Raw genomic sequence first — 18,682 nt, forward strand, 5'->3', positions numbered from 1 at the left:
AGTTACCAGTTTAAAGACAAACTCATTGATGGGTCCTGACTGGCATCCTCGTTCTGAAGCCTGAAGCATAAAACAATTGGTGTAAACTATAATTAGAATTATGACATTTTGACAAAAAAAAGAAAAAATGCTAAGTGAAGAACACTTCTCAAGCCTCGCTTATGATGGATGGGACTCTGTAGACAATTGTATGAATTCCATATGATACCTAAACACATCTAAAGACCATAAAGCCCATCCTTTCTGACACCCATTGAATCACTTAATCCCATTTTACAAACTTTCACGTTTCAGACGCCCCAGAAATGAAAACCATGGCCTCTCAGGAGGATGAGGAGAGACCACCAGGATATGATATTGAGGAATGGGATGACGGATCCATATATGAGGGGGAATTTAGGAGTGGATTGAAACATGGAAAAGGAAAATATTCCTGGAAGACTGGAGAGGTTAGAGCCAAGAGTTTTCCCTGGTAATTTTAGAAAATGTTTACATATTAGGTAAGACACTTAAAATACTAAGTTTCAAAGTCCCATTATTTTTCCCCCCTCGTGCATTATATGAGTTTTTATATTTCTAGCCAATGAGTTGGGTCACCTGTTTAAATGGATCTGGATTAAAATAGTATTTAACGCTGGAGGTAACTGAAAAACCAAAGGAGGGATTTTCAGAACACTTGTTTTTGCGGCAACGTTTCGCAACTTAAACATATTTTAATTGAACATTACAGTACTACGAGGGGTGTTTCTACAAAGACTACTGTCACGGTGAAGGTTTTTACTTCTGGCCCTCAGGCCACAAATTTACAGGTAAGTTCTACCTCAACAGGAGGGAAGGATACGGACATCAACTCTTTCCCGATGGCACCAGCTTTCAGGTAAGAGGTCGTTGGATCCGTGGCAGGCATGTTTTTAAAAGTAAATTTGTAAAAGCTAACAAATCACAATACTCTCCCCTCTCAGGGGTTGTACCACCTCGACCACAGGTTTGGTCCTGGCATCATGACATATCCAAACGGCCAAATAGATGTGGGTCTTTGGGTCGGGAAATATTTGCACAAGCTCTGTGATGCAGCGGAAGAAAGCTTCACCCTGGAGAACTTTCCTGAATATGCTGCCTACATGGACCCCGGTGCCCCAATTCAGGTACAGCATGGCCCTCGTGGTAAAGAGCCACTAAAAACCACAAGTTGACTTACAACAGAGTGAATTCATTCTCCACTCAGGGGGATTTGGGCAGAGATCGGCTTTTAGATTATTCTTTTGTCCCCCCTGGCATTGAGAGATCCTCAGCAGATGGCGATCTCTCACTTCTAATCCCTGCCCAGAGAAGAGACTTGGATCAAGTGTTTTTTGGTGATCTGTGGGAGGCGGATCATTACCAGGGCGAGCGAGACCCGGCCTTCAGCCTGACCCTGCAGGCCCGTGTGGAGGCTCACATACACAAACACAGGTCAGATAAATATCTAAATGTGTTTGAAACACACTCAGCTGCCTGTTAGCAATAGTGGAAATTGATTTTTTTTTTATTTTTCACAGGCTTGCGGCTGAGAAATTGAGCTGGGATGTCGGAGCTGTTTTGGCTCCGAACAGGAAGGATTTTGGTCCTAAAGGACCTTTGGAAGTCATCTCAGAGCAGCTGATCCGGCATGCCGCCCGTGGTGATCTCCAGACTGTGTCAAAGATCATCCGTGCCGGACTGGTCCACCCCGATGTGGCAGATTCACGAGGAAACACTGCGCTGATTGTTGCCACGGTAACGGCGGTTTCAAGGACTTAGGATTTGAATAAGATGTGATTGTTGCTTCCGTTGATGCTGTGGTTTGGTGCGGATCCCGGACAGCTGGTGTCAGGTGGCACGCTGTCTCTTTCTGACTGCCGTGCATGGTTTTGTGCACCCGTCAGGTAAACCGCCATCATGATGTGCTCCAGCTGTTGTTAGACGTGGGGGCCGACATCGACAAGCTGAACAGTGAGGGCATGTCGGCGCTGGCTGTCTGCCATGTGCTCTATTACCCCTTTCATTGTCTACATGCTGCTTTCACTAAACCACCAAACAACACTCAGGTTAGATTTTACCTCGTGCCATTTTTCCTACAGTTTGCAGCACACAAAACATTTTTGTTTGAAGTAGATTTCTTATCATCAGGTTTTGGAGTCCCTTTCTAAAGATGAAAATAGTCCCGATATCAGCCAAGTGGATCCCTCCACGTGTGAAGTGGCCCTGAGCAGCCAGAGTCCCCCGTCTGACCCGTATGGACTGTTTAAAAATGAAGAAACTGATCATTATCTTGAGTATTATGACGCTCGCGTTCGAGTCCCTCATTTTGTTTCTGCAGGACATCCAGAGAAATATCGTCTCTGGCCTCTGAAAAGCAAGTTGTCCAGGAGTCAAGAAAAGAGAAGAGGAAGGATTATTTAAACACCCTGGAGCTGTTGGTGAAACGGGGAGCAGACCCCAACATGTCCAGGATCCCCATGCCTGTCCTCTTTTTAGCCATCCTGGCATGTGATGGCGAGGGCATTAAGAGGCTGCTGCTGCTGGGGGCCCGCACTGACATCCCTCTTTCTCCTGAGGCAAGACTTCAATTTTTAACTTTAATCTAAGATCAGGAATATTTGTTTCCAGCTAATTAAAGAAAAAAAACCTTTGGTAGAGAAAAGGCCTGTATCCGCTGCACGTGGCTGCAGCACTGCCAGGTCCTGCAGGTCCTGAAATCACAGAGATGCTGCTCCACACAGTCCAAGACCCAGACGCACGGGCAAACGACCACGATGAGATCTTTGAACTAGATAAGGTCTGACGTCAGTTGGAACTTTTAAAACATGTACTTAACATTATATATAAGAACTTCTTTTAATGGCCTCAGGTTTTCATGAAAGGCCAAAAGAGCACAAGTGAGAGTGCAACGCTCAAAGAAGGTGGACGCACAGCTCTGCACGTGGCCTGCCAGAGAGACCGCGACCACCTGGTCAGCACACCGGCTACGCAGGCTTTCATGTCATTATTGTTAAGGAGCTACATAATAATAGAGCTACATAACAATGACACAAATGAAATGCATTCGTTCTTGCAGAACGCTAGTAAGATCGTAGCCCTCCTGCTTTCCCATCGAGCCAACGCAAACCTCCTGTGGAGCGGCCACTCCCCACTTTCCTTGGCTATAGCAACTGGGAATATTCTGGTATCCCCCCCCCCCCATACACACACACACACACAATCATACAAAACCTGTTTGATCTGTGTTTTCCATGTCCAGGCAGTGGAAGCGCTGTTAAATGGAGGAGCAGATCCCAACCTCCCTCTGGGCCCCAGTGTGGGCAGCGCTCTCTGTGCCTTCGCTAACATCCACTACACTTTAAATGGCAATAAAGAAAAGCTGGTACGTGCATGTGCATATAAACTGTTGGCCAACCCGTGACAGGCAGATCGAAACTGGATTGCATCCGTCATTCCATTCGAAAAGAATTGTGATATAGAGATATCACTGGATGTCTGTCCTGCCCTTCAGGTGTCAGGTTGGTGCAGCCTCCAGGTGAATGTTTCCTCCTGCTTGTGTCTTCACTATAGATGGAAATGTTGGTTAAAGCTGGTGCTGACATCCTGATGCCAGTTATGGTGGATGGCGTGGGAACGGCAATGGACTACGCATACTACTCCTTCAACCAGGTAAAGTGTCAAATGCTTCTTCTGCTGGACTTTGTTGTAGTAGCTGTGTGTTCTGTGTCATCAGTTTAACCAACATGCAGCATCGATTGCTTGATACTTTGGGATTATTTAGGATTTGCACATCACCTGCACACCCTTCAACCATCTGAGCGCCCAGGAGCAGGACATATTCCGAGCAAGGTGTCGGCTGCTGTGCATGATGAGAGATCAGATGAGGGCGGCCGCTCATTCTGGTTTTGGGAAAGCATTTCCAAAGTTCTGCTACTACTGTGGCCGATCTGTGTCGGTGACGCTGACCCCGTGTTACCGCTGCTACAAGGTGCTGTACTGCTCCAGGCCCTGCAGACTGAAGGCATGGGATGCAATACACAAGAAAGAGTGCTTCAGGGTGAAAGCTGGAACACGGGACTGTGGTACTGCTCACTAAAACTATCAGATTATAAAATAACTGGTTGGCTTTTTAATACACCCTCCATTTAATGCTCTTATTCATGAGTGTGTGTGTTTTTTCTCAATCTAGTGGCAGCTGTTGGTCTTTCCCAGAATGGCCTGGAAACATCAACAGTCATCCAAGGCGATCCAAGAGAAAACTACACCTTCAACTAAACGGCTCCGGAATTATCCGTAAATAAGACGAGCTAAACACAGCTGTACCCAACGTTAAACATTTCTCCCCTTTTTCTTTTTCTAAAGAATGTCCATTTTATTACTTGAACACTGACATTAAAGTTCCACTGAAAACACGTGTGTGTTCACAGTTGAATGAGTCCATGTTGAATGACGACAATAAGTTCCTTTTAACTTTTATTTTCCCAGCCAGTGTTTTCCAGTGATTTATTTAACTGGAAAATTTATTTAACTGCTTTTTGAATGGTTACAATCGTGTTATTTGGATTTGAAATTCCGATTATTAATGAATATTGATATAAAATATGCTTTATGTGACTGAGAAGGGACTTTATCGACCTGCACACGTGACGTCACTGCTGTTTTCGAGCCTTGCGTCACTCGCAGATGAGTCAGGAAGGGACGGACATTCACAGGCGATTCCACACGGAACAGACCGGAATTGTCTTTTTAAACCAGCTGCCTCGGACCTGTAATCAGAGGGAGTTCAACTTCTGTGTGATTCGGGTCCAAGTTATGAGTTCCGACTTTGAGGAGCAGGAAGACGAACTGCTCGCGCTTCAGAGTATCTTCAGTCCGCAGGAGTTCGGCCGGAATGAGCCGAAGTTTGGCGGAGAAATCCGAGTGTGTGTGGACGTTCCTGCGGGTTTCACTGTGGCCACGAAAGAAGGTAAATTGAAAATAAAGCTCAGGAATCTTTTCTTGTTTGTGAAAAACAAACCGATGGTAGAGTTAGACTCTGATTTCCAATGACCTCATTTCAAAGCACTTTATTACAAGCAATATTCAATGCTGAACGTCCAGATTATGGAAAAGATAGCCTGAGACTTGGATTAAATGTTGTTTTTTTTCTTCAGGTGAACTGTTGTGTCAGTATGAGATATCGTTCCTTCCTCCTCTGCTCCTGAACTTTGACCTACCTGAGGATTACCCCTCCTCCTCCCCCCCCTCCTTCACTCTCACCTGCAGTTGGCTGTCTCACACTCAGGTAATTCTGGACCTTTATTACCTGTGACACTCACGAATGGAGATAGAGAGAGTGCTATTGTTGCAGAGGGTCAACGGAGATTACATCAGTCTCTTTGCCGTCTCCTCCCACAGATCTCTGTGTTGGGAGCCCAGCTTATTGATATCTACCAGGCCACCAGAGGCACTGTGGTCCTCTTCACCTGGGTGCAGTTTCTTAAAGAAGATGCTCTCAGGTTCCTGGACATTGAGAATCTGCTGGAGCTTCCCTCTGATGATCACACAAGCAAGAACTGTTGCCATGCTGCAAATCAACAGCCAGATAATCACCCCGCCCCAGACGCGGGGACTTCTCATAACGTGAGCTGTAATCTATCAGGTCACTGTGAGGGGGATGTGTCTGCTCCATCTGACCTCTCTGCATCTGCACCATCAGAACCAAGAGCTGAAAATGCATCCCTATCCAAAAGCCCTGGCCACTCTAACTCCCAGGAGGACGACCAATCCATCTCCCCTCCTTTTCTGTCTCCATCACAAAGACTTGTGTCCCAGATTCTGATCAACGATGCGACCCAGCAGCAGAAGCGCTTTGCATCAACCGTCTTTGACTGCGGCGTGTGTTTTTCGGGCTACCTCGGCTCGGACTCCGTGAAGTTGCCCGAGTGCGGCCATATCTTCTGCCGGGGCTGTCTCTCGGAGTTCTGCAAGGTGCTGATCACAGAGGGGAACGTTCGCGGCGTCACTTGTCCTCAGGCAGAGTGCTCCTCTGCTCCAACACCTGCACAGGTACGGGCCTCTCTCTTCATTATCGGTCAGAACTTTAGCATTCTGGACGGCTCATTCATTTCTATAAATGTATCTAGTAACACGCTGATTGGTGACACTTGTTCTTTGACAGGTGCGGACCCTGGTGGGAGAAGAACTGTTTGGACGTTATGATCGTCTCCTGCTTCAGAATACTCTGGAGCGTATGTCTGGTATGTACTCCGCACCCTTGTTACCCTGAAGGTCCATCAAAACCTCGTTTAGGTGAATGCTGCGCTGCCGGTTGTTTATTGTTTCGCCGCCCATGTGCGCTTCCTCTTAGATGTGGTGTACTGTCCCCGGCGTGACTGCGGTTCTGCCGTCATCCGGGAGAAATCCAGCAACGCAGCAATGTGCTCCGCGTGCGGCTTCGCCTTCTGCGTCGCCTGCAGGAAGACGTACCACGGCGCCGGCAGTTGTCGCCCCGAAATCTCCTTGGGTTCAAATACAGAAAATGAATCGGAGGAAGGGAAATTACCGCTGCCGAAGTCAAAAGGTACACACAAGTGTTTTATATTGCAATGGTGTCTGCGTGGTCTTCGACTGCTTGGAACGCTAAATGTGTAAGATGAGAAGCACCTCTTCATGTCGGGCTTTGTTGTCAAAGATTGATCTGATTGATGAGTTGGATCAGTTCTTTCACAAGAAGCTGTGAGGTGTGTGCTGTTGTGTCTCTCAGAGGGGTTGGTTGCTCTGTGGGAGGACTATATCGGTGGAGGTAAGGAGAGAAAACGCCTCCTGGAGAGCCGATACGGCCGTTCTGTGATGACCTTAAAATTGGAAGGTTTCCTGAGTGAGAGCTGGGTGGCAGTCAACACCAAGTACTGCCCCTACTGCTTCTCAAGAATAGAGGTATTGATTTTCTGATAATCACATCTTGTGATGAGGATTTTTTTTTGCGTCAAAGTTAATTGTTGTGTTTTATTTTGTAGAAGAATGGCGGATGCAACGTGATGACCTGTTGCCGCTGTTTTCGCAACTTCTGTTGGGTCTGCCTCACCAAACTGACAGAAAGGACAAATAATCACTTTGAGAATGGTACCTGCTCCAGGTACTGGTAATCCCCTAATTCCATCTGTCATATATCTGAAGCCACTCCTCAAGGACAGAATTTAGTCTACTTAATGCTTAAAATGCACAGAAAACTCCATTTTTCAACATCTCATCCCTGAAGTCTTCGCTCTTGCCTAAATAAAATCCGCCATGACCGCTAGAGGGCGCTACTGTCACGCAGCTCTACGGAGACCGTCACGATATCAATCCACCAAAACTTAGTTTTATTCTTCCAGTATGGATGCAATCAGTGCTTAATCTACTATGCTGATTGGGGAACTCTTTTATCATTTATCATAAATGTTTCTGAATGAACTAACTGTTCAAATCATCACATGGTCTTTAAAACTGCCTCTTACAGCTCTAGTAAAACTGTGGTATTCTATTATTCTTAGACACACCTCATACTGCATATGAATATTATTGTTGTTTCCTTCTCAGGTGCCTGATCAGGTGTCAAGTTATCGTTGTAGCTTCAGCAGAGACATCTTTTTAACTTTATTTAGGTTGCTTCCAATTGTAAATTCACTATGAATTTATGAAATATTTTATTTAATTGCAATTGCACTATGCACTTAAAATCTTCTCTACTGTTTTTTTCCCCATTTGTTATGGGAATTTTTTATGTTTACATTAATCTCAGTCCAGCCTCTGTTATCAAGAGATAAGTTATGTGACATTACAAAACTCATGTTTTTAATAAACTGGACCGACTCTTTTTATGTCGGTGTCATTTAACTCCAGTGTACAGCCTTGAGTCTGAAGGAGTTTTACACCTTCTCACAGACTTCCTGTTTTTAAAATATTTTCCTCTCCTGCTTTCTCCTCTCTTCTGCCGTAACAGAAGTGATATAGAACAAAGCACACTCTCACATGTCCTCAGGCCACCCGAGACGATCAAGAATCTCCAGCTGTCTTGTGCACGACGCCAAATATACTCGTGTTTCTGTTGCTGGTTCTTTCTGTATTTAAATGTCCTTGTATCTCTTCCAGGAAAAATCATTGTCCCACAGGGTTCAGCAATGCTAAAACACTGTTTGTCTTCCTGAACTACAGTCCTCTAGATAGGGCAAGGCCCGGAGGACTAGTTGAGGGGCTAGATATACACTTTTTAGAAAGTAAGCAATTACAAAGTACAAATGCATGTCAAAAGAATTTTTGAAGACTTATTTCAAAGTTAATATAGCCGAGGATGGGCCAGTATTCTTAATGTCAAGCCAGAAGGTGGAAAGCTGTGGTCTCCAACCCAGATTTATTGCTTTCTGATATTATTGCTCAAGTCTTAAAATAACTGCAGCACAGCAAAAATATTAAATACATCGTTGTGGTTCAACTCGTGCACTTTTCAATTTGATACAAAATGAAACTCATGCTTGTGTTGACAGTGAACCTGCAGAAGTCCAGCAAACCAGATTCATATGCAATCTGCTCCTGCTGGCAGGCATCAACACACCAGCGGCACCTATCAGAGGTGGTCTGAATATCAATGAGAAGAGCCTCCCTACTGGCGCAGGGGAAATTGGGTTATTGTGCATGTTCACCTTGTGAGCTAATGACAGAAACATCCCTCGGCAGCAGCAGCAGGACTGGAAAAACCACAGACTCGGCGCCGTTATTAATATCACCTGCATGTTTATTCATCTGTCAGGACAAAAAAAGCACAATGTCATTCAGACATCCAGTCAGTCAGTGGTGAATTATCAACAATGTTCAGAGGCACTGAAAGTATGTTGAGGTTTATTCTGTGGGTCCTGCAGGGGCACTTCTAGGACGTCTGGGGCCCTTAGTTAATGTGGGGGCTCCTGAGATCTGCCAGGATGATACATTATGGGGAAATCTTCCATATGTTCTGACTATAGTGTTGCAAATAAACACAGCCGCAGCAGAAACACAGACAGCATTTTCACTGATTTAACACAGGTTTAAATGTGGGTTTAAATAGAAGCCGAGTTAAAATGAATTAGAAGAAAGAGAAAATATATCACCTTTAGTACGATCGCTGAATGGGTCTAATGGTCCTTATGCCACAGCAATGTTCTTAAACAACATATTCACAGGAACAATTGAAACCTAGCATTGATGACACTTTTTGACAGTTTAAACAGAAATCTTGGGATTTTCAGAAATATGTCACAATTAGAAGCCTGTTAAATGTTGAAAACTGTTTCATTTCATTGCACTTTGCCCTGTCAAGCAGGAATTCAGCGGCAGAGACAAAGAAGTTATTTCTAGAAAGAGGAGCTATTTAAAGAGTACAACTGGCATCCGACCTGAAGAAGTCTCTTTGATTGAAATGCACAAAAGCAGATCGATACAGCGTAGCGTTTTAATTCTAGTGTCTGTCTCACAGTCTCCCGCGTGTTTAGGATCAAAACGCAACACAGTCCTCACAGTGCTTTGGTGTGAGGCCATTTCTGTGTGTGTGTTAGTGTAAAAGCAGGATGAGAATAGCTGCCTTCGCCTCACCGTCTAGACCAGCAGCCAGAGGAAAAACAAAATCAAAACAGGATGCTGCTGCTTTCATTTCATGCCGTGACACCTAATCGCACGTCCAGATCAGGACTTTTCTAAACTGCTGCCGAAAATCAAATCTGACACCAATTACGTAAGTGACTGTTTCACATTGGGCAGAGAACAGAAAAGTGGCCGGACAGAGGTCACACAGGGTTGAAAATGAATCCCATATTATCACCATTCTCATCACCTCCTGCAGGAATTGTGATTGACTATGAGGTCCAAATCCAGAAGCACGTCAACTTTTGCCATTAACACGTAACAAATGTGGAGCAAGAAATGTGTTTAGTCAGTCCGACCCGTAATGAATGATTTGGTTATCTTAAAAAGACAGATGGCACCAGACCAGTTACCTAAACAGGTGGAAAGGATTGTTTTTCCCCTCTAAGAGCCACACAAAACCACCGCAGTGTTTGATGGACTTTGCAAACATTTCTGACCAGGATGAAACTGAATCTTAATGCTGGATCCTTAATATACGTTAATATTAACCAAATAAACAACATATTTACATCATTTGAGAATATTTACATATTTGAGTGGACTGAATACAAGAGCATTATTGGCAATATATAGTAAAAATACTCCATCTTTCACTCAAAAGCATGAACAGAGGCTAACCAGAGCCTTTAGGTTTATACACATGAAAAGGCTGCAAAGAGGTCAGCAGGCTGAGATCCATTTACTCCATAAAGTGCCTCCTGGCGTAGTTGTGCTTTGTTCAGAAGTTACTGTACTAAATACATCTGGAAATTTCACTCAGGTTGTAAAGAATGAACTCTTTTGTGCCCCGTATGGCTCTGAGAACAGGCCTTTTAAATCACCGTCACCGTTGAGCCTTTAAAAATACCTGCAGGGCTGATCCACATACAACAATTAAAAATAAAGGAGTCAAGTTTGTCCTTCAGGAAACTTCCTCAGACTATTTTTCACTTTGCGCCAGTCCGCATAGAAACAGTTCGGACTCAAATGTGTTGATCGGTATCCTGAGTCAACCCACTCAAGGCCTTGAAGAAAACACAAGAAAACCGTGTAACAAAAGGTGGTGGGTTTAAACTGGCGGTGGGTTTAATGTCTCGAGACCTGAACATAAAAATCCAAAGACTTCCTCAGATGCAGTCTGAAATCACAGCCGCAGATTAAATCAGAGAACAGAAGTCCATTAAATCTACTTACAGCTTCATTTGGTTTATCGAAACACGAGGATTTAAAGTGTTTTGGCCTTATTTCAAAATATGTACAAGATTACAAGTTCAAGTGCATTTTCTCCTTTTCGCCCCCGCCACGCGTCTTAGCTGTACCCGAGGTTCTCCATCTCGTGGCGGTACCGTAGCTCCGACACTTTGGCCTTATGCTGCTTGCTCTCCAGATGTTGCCTGAAATCTGCCTCCTGCTCCGCTCCACAGTTGCACATGGAGCAGTAGAACTGTCCACTGGGAGTCACACACATGGCCAGGTCCCTGGGGATGCGCTGCCGTGGTCTGGGGTTGTAGTACGGCCCTTAGAGAGGGGGGAGAGAGCAGAGCCCGCTAAAGGTGACGGATCCTTTCTGGACTTATGAATGACAGCAAAATTTATGTTAAGAATGTTAAAAGATTGACGTCTTAAAGCTATTGTACTCTGCCCATCAACTGCAGCTGGTGCTTTACCTCCTTTGCCTCAGGTTGCCAGATGTGGACCCTGACCTTTGTATTTATTTATTTGAAACTTGACAATGATGCATCAGTGTCAATGATTGGTGGTGATGTTGTTAAGATCATTCTTTATTATCAGTTATATCAAGAGTATTGATAAAATTTCCCTGCATTGATTCAACACATACAGAACAAGACAAGAGAGGGAGCGAGGTGGAAAAAAGAAAGCAAAAAGGTTACTGCAGCTATTTTGGGGTTCGTCCATCAAGAAAACTGATTAAATCAGCAGAATGGCGCAGAGGGAGAGAGAGAGAAAATCCACCTTAATTATTCATTGCTCTGTCCTAAATTAATTTCCATTAAGTATAGCAAAAGACAAAGGAGAGAGACTGATTGAATGACATCAGCAGCAGAAAATCTGCTCTGATATGAATCTATTGAGGCACAATTTTAAAGGAAAATGACCAAAATGAGTCCCTCATAAGATTTTTGAAACGCCTCCCTCAGCACTGAATTAAAACATGCTAAATTAAACAAGCCTTGCAAACACAGATGAAAACAAAATGTTGATAGATGTATAGAATATTCAATGTTTGCTCATCTTTACTATTGTAAAATAGGCTTTTTTTTTTTTTTAAATATCCAGCCTCCATTTTTTGCATTTAGTCACATATCTAATCTTTAATACGACAGATACATATACAGTTTAGGTGACCTGCTAGCATAATGATTCAGGAAGCGGAGCTAAATAATCATACAGCTGAATCTAGCATGCCATGGACTGTTACCTGACACAGAAGCAGGCAGCTGTGGGCTGCGGCGGTTCTTCACCAGTCTGTACTCGCTGCCATCTTTCCTGCTTCTTTTGGGAGCTGCCTCACTGGTGCTCTCTCTGCCGCAGACGCATGTAAATCACATTTAGTGCTTTGACTATATGCTATAATATTCCTGTCTGAAAACGATGCCATGACCTCAGCTGTAGGGGTAAAGAAGTTCAGGAAAAAGTCATCTATGAATATAAACAAATAAGGAGACCTACACGTTAGTGGAGTTCTGTTGGGCTTCAGCGAGCCGCAGTTTCTTGGCGTGGTTCTTGCCTTGATAGTGTGCCTGAGCAACGGCCAGTGAACTGAACGAGGCGTCACACAGCTTACAGTAGTCATTTTCTGTGGCCAGGATGACACGGGTCGCCCCTTTATACAGAGCCTGTGGACACAGGCAATGCTTTAAAAGTTAAAAATAGAGCTTTTTGGAGGGGGTTTTAAAAAAAACACACACATTTTGCATGTGGACAGGTCAATGTTTTAAAGGGAATCACAAAGTGATAATGTCAAAAACACTAATGTTAGTTTAACCATCAATACCTGCTTTAACCGCTTGGAAATGACTTTTAAGATGGTCCTGAGAAGGTGGTTGGGAGTGGTGAAAGCTTTATTGCAGGGTAAAGATAATGCTGTTTGATGGGATGCTTGTGTCCCATTGTCTTTTTAGAAACAGTCAGCATGATTTCACAGTTTATATAACAGAAATGCTGACTAATCGTTGCCACTATTTCATGATTGTGCATTTTAATGCTGTTTCTTTATTTTTAGACTGTTTTTAGGATTGACACTGTTGAGAGGACCCAAAAGTTCAGACCTTTGAGGTTACGACCAGTGTGACTTTTCACTGTCGTTACACACTGCGTTGTGTCATCAGATTGGGCCTTATAATGTAATGTCACTCATCCAGAAAAAATGTCGTGCAGGTTTAATAGCAAACATGCAGGAGATGCATGTAAACATTCTGCATTTCGTACACTCCAGCCATTAAATGTGCTTTTTGTACTCGAGTCTTCTGGACTGTCTTCTTTTGGTATTAAGAATCAGCTAATGTGATAGGACTCCTGTAACTATAGGTTAGAATAATGAAAAATAAAATAACAAAATGACTGATTAAATGAATTTTGGCTGTTCGAGTGAAAACAACAACAACAAGAAAGCAGCTCGACAATTGCAATTTGTTTTCACCACCCCCTCGGAGGGAAATGACCTCCATCGGCCACTTCAGCAGCATTACACCCACCTGCTCCTCTAAAAGAGCAACGATCAGGTACGCTGGAGCTCAGTTGCTAAGTGAGGATCTAACCTGCCTTCCCGCGTCACCGTCATTGGATCCTGAGCTTAGTGCCGTCTGGCCGGCCCCCTCAAGCGCCTCAGGGATTCTGATGGCTGGAGGCTGCTGACTGCCAGCATAGAAATTTCTGAGCTTTTTGCTGTGATTTTTTCCCTAAAAACACAGACAAGGAGGAAGAAACATAAATCTGCATCTTAATATTTCACGTGGGTAAAATGCATCGTCTGACCTGGTAGTGAGCTTGTGCCTGCTGAGCAGAGTTGAGTGTCACATTGCAGAGTTTGCAGTACAGTGGTTTACAAAGTTCCCCCAGTCCAAGAGAGTCCTCTTGCTCCTCTGCACCCAGAGGAGGGTCATCATCCTGCGGCTGCTCGCTAGCTAGGGGTCCCTGTCCCAGTAGGGGGCTGGAAATGAGGCAGGACACTGGGGCTGGGATGATGACTGGAGGTGGTAGCCTCTGTGGCACCTGTGATGGTTCTGGACTTGGAGCTGGAGGTGAAGACAGTGGACTGGGGGGTAGTGGTAACTGACCATTTCCAGGTGTTACTACAGGTGGGGGGACCAGCGCATGAGCAGGGTTGAGAGGTGGAAGCCCCAGGGGCGGTGTTAGGTCCATATTGGGAGGCACTGTGGGCCCTAAGGCATGTGCCATCGGTGGCAGCCGCATTGGCTGAGCTGGAGCCATAGGGGGAGGGCCCAGGCTGTGTGATGGGGTGATCGGGGGAGGCCTTAATGTGTGACTCGTATTTATCGGAGGGGGGGCTAGAGTCCTAGTGGCAACCACAGTTGGGGGTCCGATTCCTTGAGCAGAGGCTATAGGCGGTGGGCCTAGAGGCTGGGCTGGTGCCATTGGTGGAGGTCCTAACTGATGCAGTGAGTCCATACAGTGGAAGGTCTGCTGTGGGTGACTGAAGAGACTCAGAGGAGGCTTCAACATGGTCTCAGGACCTGCTGACATCAGAGGGATGGAACGCTTGTATATTTAGACAGAAAAAGGCAGAAGAACAATCAATGGTTCCTGGATTTTGGAGCTTTGCATTGAACAATTCATCCTAATTTGCTGTCAGTATGCAAAAATTAAGAAAATATAATAATAAATATGCCTTTTGAAAAGAAACTGGGTGAAAACCCAAAGATTCTAGAGGAGCTGTAGAGAGAATGCATCTGAGGGTTGGAGCCCTGAGGCAGAATTGATGTAAAGTGACGTATGAAAGGAAAGGCATTCCAGAACTGTGGAGTTTCACACTACAGTGAGCATCAGGAAGACTAGAAAGAACTGACGCTGCCTGCAGTCATGCATATGGGACATTGGATAGGGCACATATGCACTCGCATGCACACAAACAGACATTAAATACTCATGTTTCTTTGATTAAAACTGATCACTGCCTGAAGTCTGTTTGAGCTTGTGTGTGTGTGTGAGTGTGTGTTGGTCGGTCAGTAATAGGTCAACAGCTGTGTCAAAAGTCGCTGTGCTGAAAGCTTTTATTCAGAATCCAATTCGATGCCAATGGCAGTAACACGCAGACCCAAAATAACCTGGAGTGTTTGTGTTTCCGACTGCTGCTTACTGTACGTCTGTCTCCTGGGTGTGTATCTGCCCGTCTGTCACCTTGCTGGGCTGACCTCAGCGGACAGACACGCCGGACAACCTACTGACCTTACAACTGTTGTGGCAGCTGCAACACGGGCGCCTGAAACACTTACAAGAGCTGTAGACGTTCCTGCGGAATAAAGCAGCAGCTTCGCAACATTTTTGGATTATGTGTGCAGAAAGTCCCCCCCACACACACACACACACAAAAAAACACTTGCTGGATTTGGAGCAATTAGCACAACAATGTAGAGCGGCGCAGTAGCATTTATGAGAGGACACCCAACGAAAGACAAAGAGGGTGAATGAAGCTCTAAATTCTGATGCAGACACACCAGAGAGAGGCCACAAACTAATGCAAATCATTAATAAAGATCAATTCCAGTAACCTTAGACTGGATTTAACAGTAAATATATGCAGTTTCTTATAAACAAGGCTTTCTGGTTGATAACGGTGAGGGCCAAAACAGTAGAAAACCCACGTGTATTGTACATTGCACTGACAATCAGTGGCTCCTTTACAGAGGTACAAAATAATAGTATCAATATTGTCCACAATGGAAATGCTTTAACCTGCTGGCAGGTATTTCAATCGTTGCGGTATATAACATAACAGAGACTGATGTTTCCTCGGTACTGTCTCGTCACAGAGTGAGCTCTCTGCTGTTCTCTCGTCAATTTGCTTGCCATGCTGCTGTTACTAAGAATAAAAAAACATATTATGCCAAGTAAAAACGCATTATGGGCCAAGTAGAGTGGCTGGTTTTGCTGGCCTGGCACAGGCGCATGTAATTCCATTAAACAAGTCTCTCAAATGGATATTATGATTGAACCACCAGAATAAAATTGAAATGAGTCCCACTTTCTAACTGAGTTAGTTAGTCTGAAAATCCTGACTGGAAACCCAATAGGTAAACACTCAACATTAGAATAAACTATTAAAATCAGAGAGTGTGCTTGTGAAATCCTTCTCTTTGAAAGGTTTATTGCAGAGAATTTATGATATTACTTCCCCTATCAGGTAGAAAGTAAAATAAAATATTATGTAGACATGAAAAGCGAATTAAAGAAATAAGGATTACATAGTTTGAACTCCAGGTATGACCAAGACAGCTAAATGTACCGAGCACCTCATCAATCATTCAGAAACTGAAAATGCTTTATAGGCAATTATTGATTTGTTCTGAAACACATTTGTTTTTCTAGCAGCAGAGAATAAGTGATGACTTGGTGGCCCAGAGAAAAGAACATATATTTAACCGAAGAAAATGAGGGTAAAATCTGACATTTCCAGTAGGAAAGGCGATAACAGCTGTACTTAGTCAGCAGAATTAGTGACCTCGAAACCGTCGAAAAAGAGCAGTTTTTGTATTCTGTCAACACAGTAAAGAGGAACTATTTTCGACCAGAAGGTGTGAGACAGCAGCGTTTGCTCCTGTTCTGCCCATTATATTAATGTGAGCTAGATAGGCCAAGGGCAGCCTTGTGTTCCCCCTCAGAGACACAGATCCAGGCTAACAAAATGGAGTGCACAGAGCTGAGGCACGTGTGTGTGTGTGTGTGTGTGTGTGTGTGTGTGTGTGTGTGTGTGTGTTCACAGCACAGGTATGTGCGTTCTGACAATAGTACTGAACTTCAAGTGTTGTTCTGCTACTGTTTGGTTTAAATTAAAAACTGAATTGTGCATTGGATTAGCACAACTGTACCCACATCCGCAATAACTGATGCATCTTTCCTGGTGCCTGATCATCTAAATAGGTCAAGCGTTCATGTTCTGTTGAGTTTTTCTCGCCATATTGTGTTATATATAAATTATAGAGCGATGGGAAGCACATGCCTCCCACACATATTCCATCTGCTTCAATGGGCACCAGAAACATCCTGCTGAACCATTATAGTAAAGCTAGACACTCAGAATCTGCCTGCATCGATGCCATTAATAACATTTAATGTGATGTGAATGCAGATACCCAGCCCTCATCTTCAGGGCCCTATTTCTGTTGAGATAATTATCTGTTCGTGCCATGCAGAAGAACAACAGCCACCAAATGACTTTGCAGAATAACTCGAGCTCATTATCAGCTCTGCTCTTTTTGTCCTCATCACAAATCAATGTAAATGGTTGTGGCTCATTGGGGGTAAGTTGGGAAATTCGCTGCTGTATTTGATAATACTCAATCGCTTAGGTGCGACGAAATTTCTGTCATTAATCAACTGACGTCTCAGCAATGGCAAAAGATATGTACTGTAGAGGCTGAGCAGAGATGTGGAGAGTCATGACTCTTTGATGGAGGGATTCAGTGTCAAGCGGTAAATCCACTGTATGGCTATGAGATGGCATCAACAGGAAACGCTGTTTTAGCAGCATGCAGGTGCAAAGAAGAAACCCTCACTGTGTAATAGCCTCATGCCGTCATCAGCGGAGCAGATCAAGCTGAGCAAAGCAACGACTCAGCCCCCACTTGCCCTGACAACAGGCCACTTGACTTACTGAAGGAAGTGGACATTGCATTGCACTGTTTCAAATTACAGTAAGGAGCTCTCTGGGTCCTACATGGGGACCGTGAGAGCTCTCCTACAGCATAAGAGACTACGAGAGTGTCTTCACAGCTTCAGATTTTTCAATGCAGCATCTGCAAAATGATCAGAATGATGCACGTTGCAAACCCCCAGATGAGCTGAAGATGAGAAGGATGGTGATGATGACGACGACACTAAACCAACAGCTACGTTTCCCTGTTATTTACGATCTGCAAATGTCCCTGGGTAGATCCCTCCCCCCCCAATTTTTGCGCATAAAGACTGCTGACACTCAAGGGGAGTGATCCTGTGTGGCTCTTTACCTGGGAATCGGGCAAGATAATGTCTGCTGTCACCGTAGCTGACAGGCGGCGAAGTGTAATTTCTGCAGAATTCTGCACTCTGGTAGTACGTTGCAGTCCCATTCTTCAGCTGCAGCGCCATCCTTACAGTCACATCCCTTTGCCAACTTCTTCTCTCCGAAAAACCGGACGGCCAGGCAGCAGGATGACAGACCGCACAGCACGCTCAGGCATCGCACCTTTTACCGGAGGGGCGTTCTCTCAAGAAGGAAAGACATTTCCGCCTAAAATGTAGAGATAAAGCATCCTAATCCACACCATATATGCTTGTGTTAGTTTATTTATTACGCTGCCTGTCTGGAGAACACATTTAAATCGCTAGAGTAGATTACTTAGGGTGTAAAGCTTCTTAGGGTTCCTCTCACACCCCTTTTGGATTTGGTACAGTCCATTTCCGATTTCAGCGCTGTTGGTTTGCATATAGGGCTCAATCATGACATATTTTGTTACACCTATGTGCTACGTTCAAACAGAATAATATGGATATGATTTTAATAATAATAATAATAATAATAATAATAATAATAATAATAATAATAATAAAACCATACACTGTATTCTACCTAGGAATTTAGCACAATAATTTTCCGTTATTTTTGTTGGCTTACATTTTCAAAAATTATATTATGGGCTCATTCATCTCATCAGAACTTTATCTAATTGCATTTTAATTCATATCCGGTTGCAAATCACTGCCAACAATCAAGTGTTTAACAACCACGCCCATAAACATACGTGTACTTGTGTAATGCAGTTGATCACGAATGATAAAATCAATCAAAAGTGTTTCGCACCTCTCGGCCACCGTAAGAAACAGCTGGATG

At 44.1% G+C, this 18,682-nt stretch overlaps 3 protein-coding genes across 6 annotated transcripts; 2 read left to right on the forward strand and 1 right to left on the reverse strand.

Moving 5' to 3' along the window:
• Positions 1-169: 169 nt before the first annotated feature.
• ankmy1 (ankyrin repeat and MYND domain containing 1) lies at positions 170-4,363 on the forward strand. Its single transcript, XM_029828305.1, has 16 exons — positions 170-188; positions 295-449; positions 731-877; positions 963-1,145; positions 1,226-1,452; positions 1,539-1,755; positions 1,905-2,066; positions 2,149-2,252; positions 2,339-2,576; positions 2,657-2,797; positions 2,870-2,971; positions 3,077-3,184; positions 3,260-3,382; positions 3,571-3,669; positions 3,782-4,082; positions 4,190-4,363. The coding sequence occupies exons 2-16, from the start codon at positions 306-308 to the stop codon at positions 4,273-4,275; spliced, it is 2,382 nt and encodes a 793-aa protein (XP_029684165.1). The 5' UTR covers positions 170-188; positions 295-305; the 3' UTR covers positions 4,276-4,363.
• A 325-nt stretch (positions 4,364-4,688) lies between these two features.
• LOC101067518 (E3 ubiquitin-protein ligase RNF14-like) lies at positions 4,689-8,752 on the forward strand. 3 transcript variants are annotated; one of them, XM_029828551.1, is made up of 8 exons: positions 4,689-4,966; positions 5,154-5,284; positions 5,398-6,048; positions 6,161-6,239; positions 6,350-6,562; positions 6,746-6,918; positions 6,999-7,117; positions 8,505-8,752. In XM_029828551.1, exons 1-8 carry the CDS (start codon positions 4,813-4,815, stop codon positions 8,665-8,667), a joined length of 1,683 nt encoding a protein of 560 aa, XP_029684411.1. In that variant the 5' UTR covers positions 4,689-4,812; the 3' UTR covers positions 8,668-8,752. The 3 variants fall into 3 exon arrangements, with proteins under 3 accessions (XP_029684411.1, XP_003978266.2, XP_029684412.1); XM_003978217.3 differs by lacking the exon at positions 8,505-8,752 and adding an exon at positions 7,964-8,452; XM_029828552.1 differs by lacking the exon at positions 8,505-8,752 and adding an exon at positions 7,121-7,857 and having other exon boundaries at positions 6,999-7,057.
• zmat3 (zinc finger, matrin-type 3) lies at positions 8,735-18,013 on the reverse strand. 2 transcript variants are annotated; one of them, XM_029828553.1, is made up of 6 exons: positions 17,820-18,013; positions 13,612-14,333; positions 13,395-13,535; positions 12,307-12,473; positions 12,056-12,159; positions 8,735-11,133 (listed from the first exon to the last, which is right to left on the reverse strand). In XM_029828553.1, the coding sequence occupies exons 1-6, from the start codon at positions 17,938-17,940 to the stop codon at positions 10,925-10,927; spliced, it is 1,464 nt and encodes a 487-aa protein (XP_029684413.1). In that variant the 5' UTR covers positions 17,941-18,013; the 3' UTR covers positions 8,735-10,924. The 2 variants fall into 2 exon arrangements, with proteins under 2 accessions (XP_029684413.1, XP_029684415.1); XM_029828555.1 differs by having other exon boundaries at positions 13,612-14,330; positions 17,820-18,012.
• Positions 18,014-18,682: the final 669 nt, after the last annotated feature.

The sequence above is a fragment of the Takifugu rubripes genome, chromosome 20 (assembly GCF_901000725.2).
Source record: "Takifugu rubripes chromosome 20, fTakRub1.2, whole genome shotgun sequence".
Classification (NCBI taxonomy): domain Eukaryota; kingdom Metazoa; phylum Chordata; class Actinopteri; order Tetraodontiformes; family Tetraodontidae; genus Takifugu; species Takifugu rubripes.

Coding starts and splice junctions, on each gene's coding strand:
- zmat3 (XM_029828553.1), bottom strand. CDS start 17,940: ATGGCGCTGCAGCTGAAGAATGGGACTGCAACGTACTACCAGAGTGCA. Junction 14,334..17,819: donor TTATCTTGCCCGATTCCCAG/GTAAAGAGCCAC, acceptor CTCTGATGTCAG/CAGGTCCTGAGACCATGTTG. Junction 11,134..12,055: donor GCTGCCTGCTTCTGTGTCAG/GTAACAGTCCAT, acceptor CCCCTCTCTAAG/GGCCGTACTACAACCCCAGA.
- LOC101067518 (XM_003978217.3), top strand. CDS start 4,813: ATGAGTTCCGACTTTGAGGAGCAGGAAGACGAACTGCTCGCGCTTCAG. Junction 6,049..6,160: donor CTGCTCCAACACCTGCACAG/GTACGGGCCTCT, acceptor GTTCTTTGACAG/GTGCGGACCCTGGTGGGAGA. Junction 6,240..6,349: donor TACTCTGGAGCGTATGTCTG/GTATGTACTCCG, acceptor GCTTCCTCTTAG/ATGTGGTGTACTGTCCCCGG.
- ankmy1 (XM_029828305.1), top strand. CDS start 306: ATGAAAACCATGGCCTCTCAGGAGGATGAGGAGAGACCACCAGGATAT. Junction 878..962: donor CCGATGGCACCAGCTTTCAG/GTAAGAGGTCGT, acceptor CTCCCCTCTCAG/GGGTTGTACCACCTCGACCA. Junction 3,383..3,570: donor ATGGCAATAAAGAAAAGCTG/GTACGTGCATGT, acceptor TCTTCACTATAG/ATGGAAATGTTGGTTAAAGC.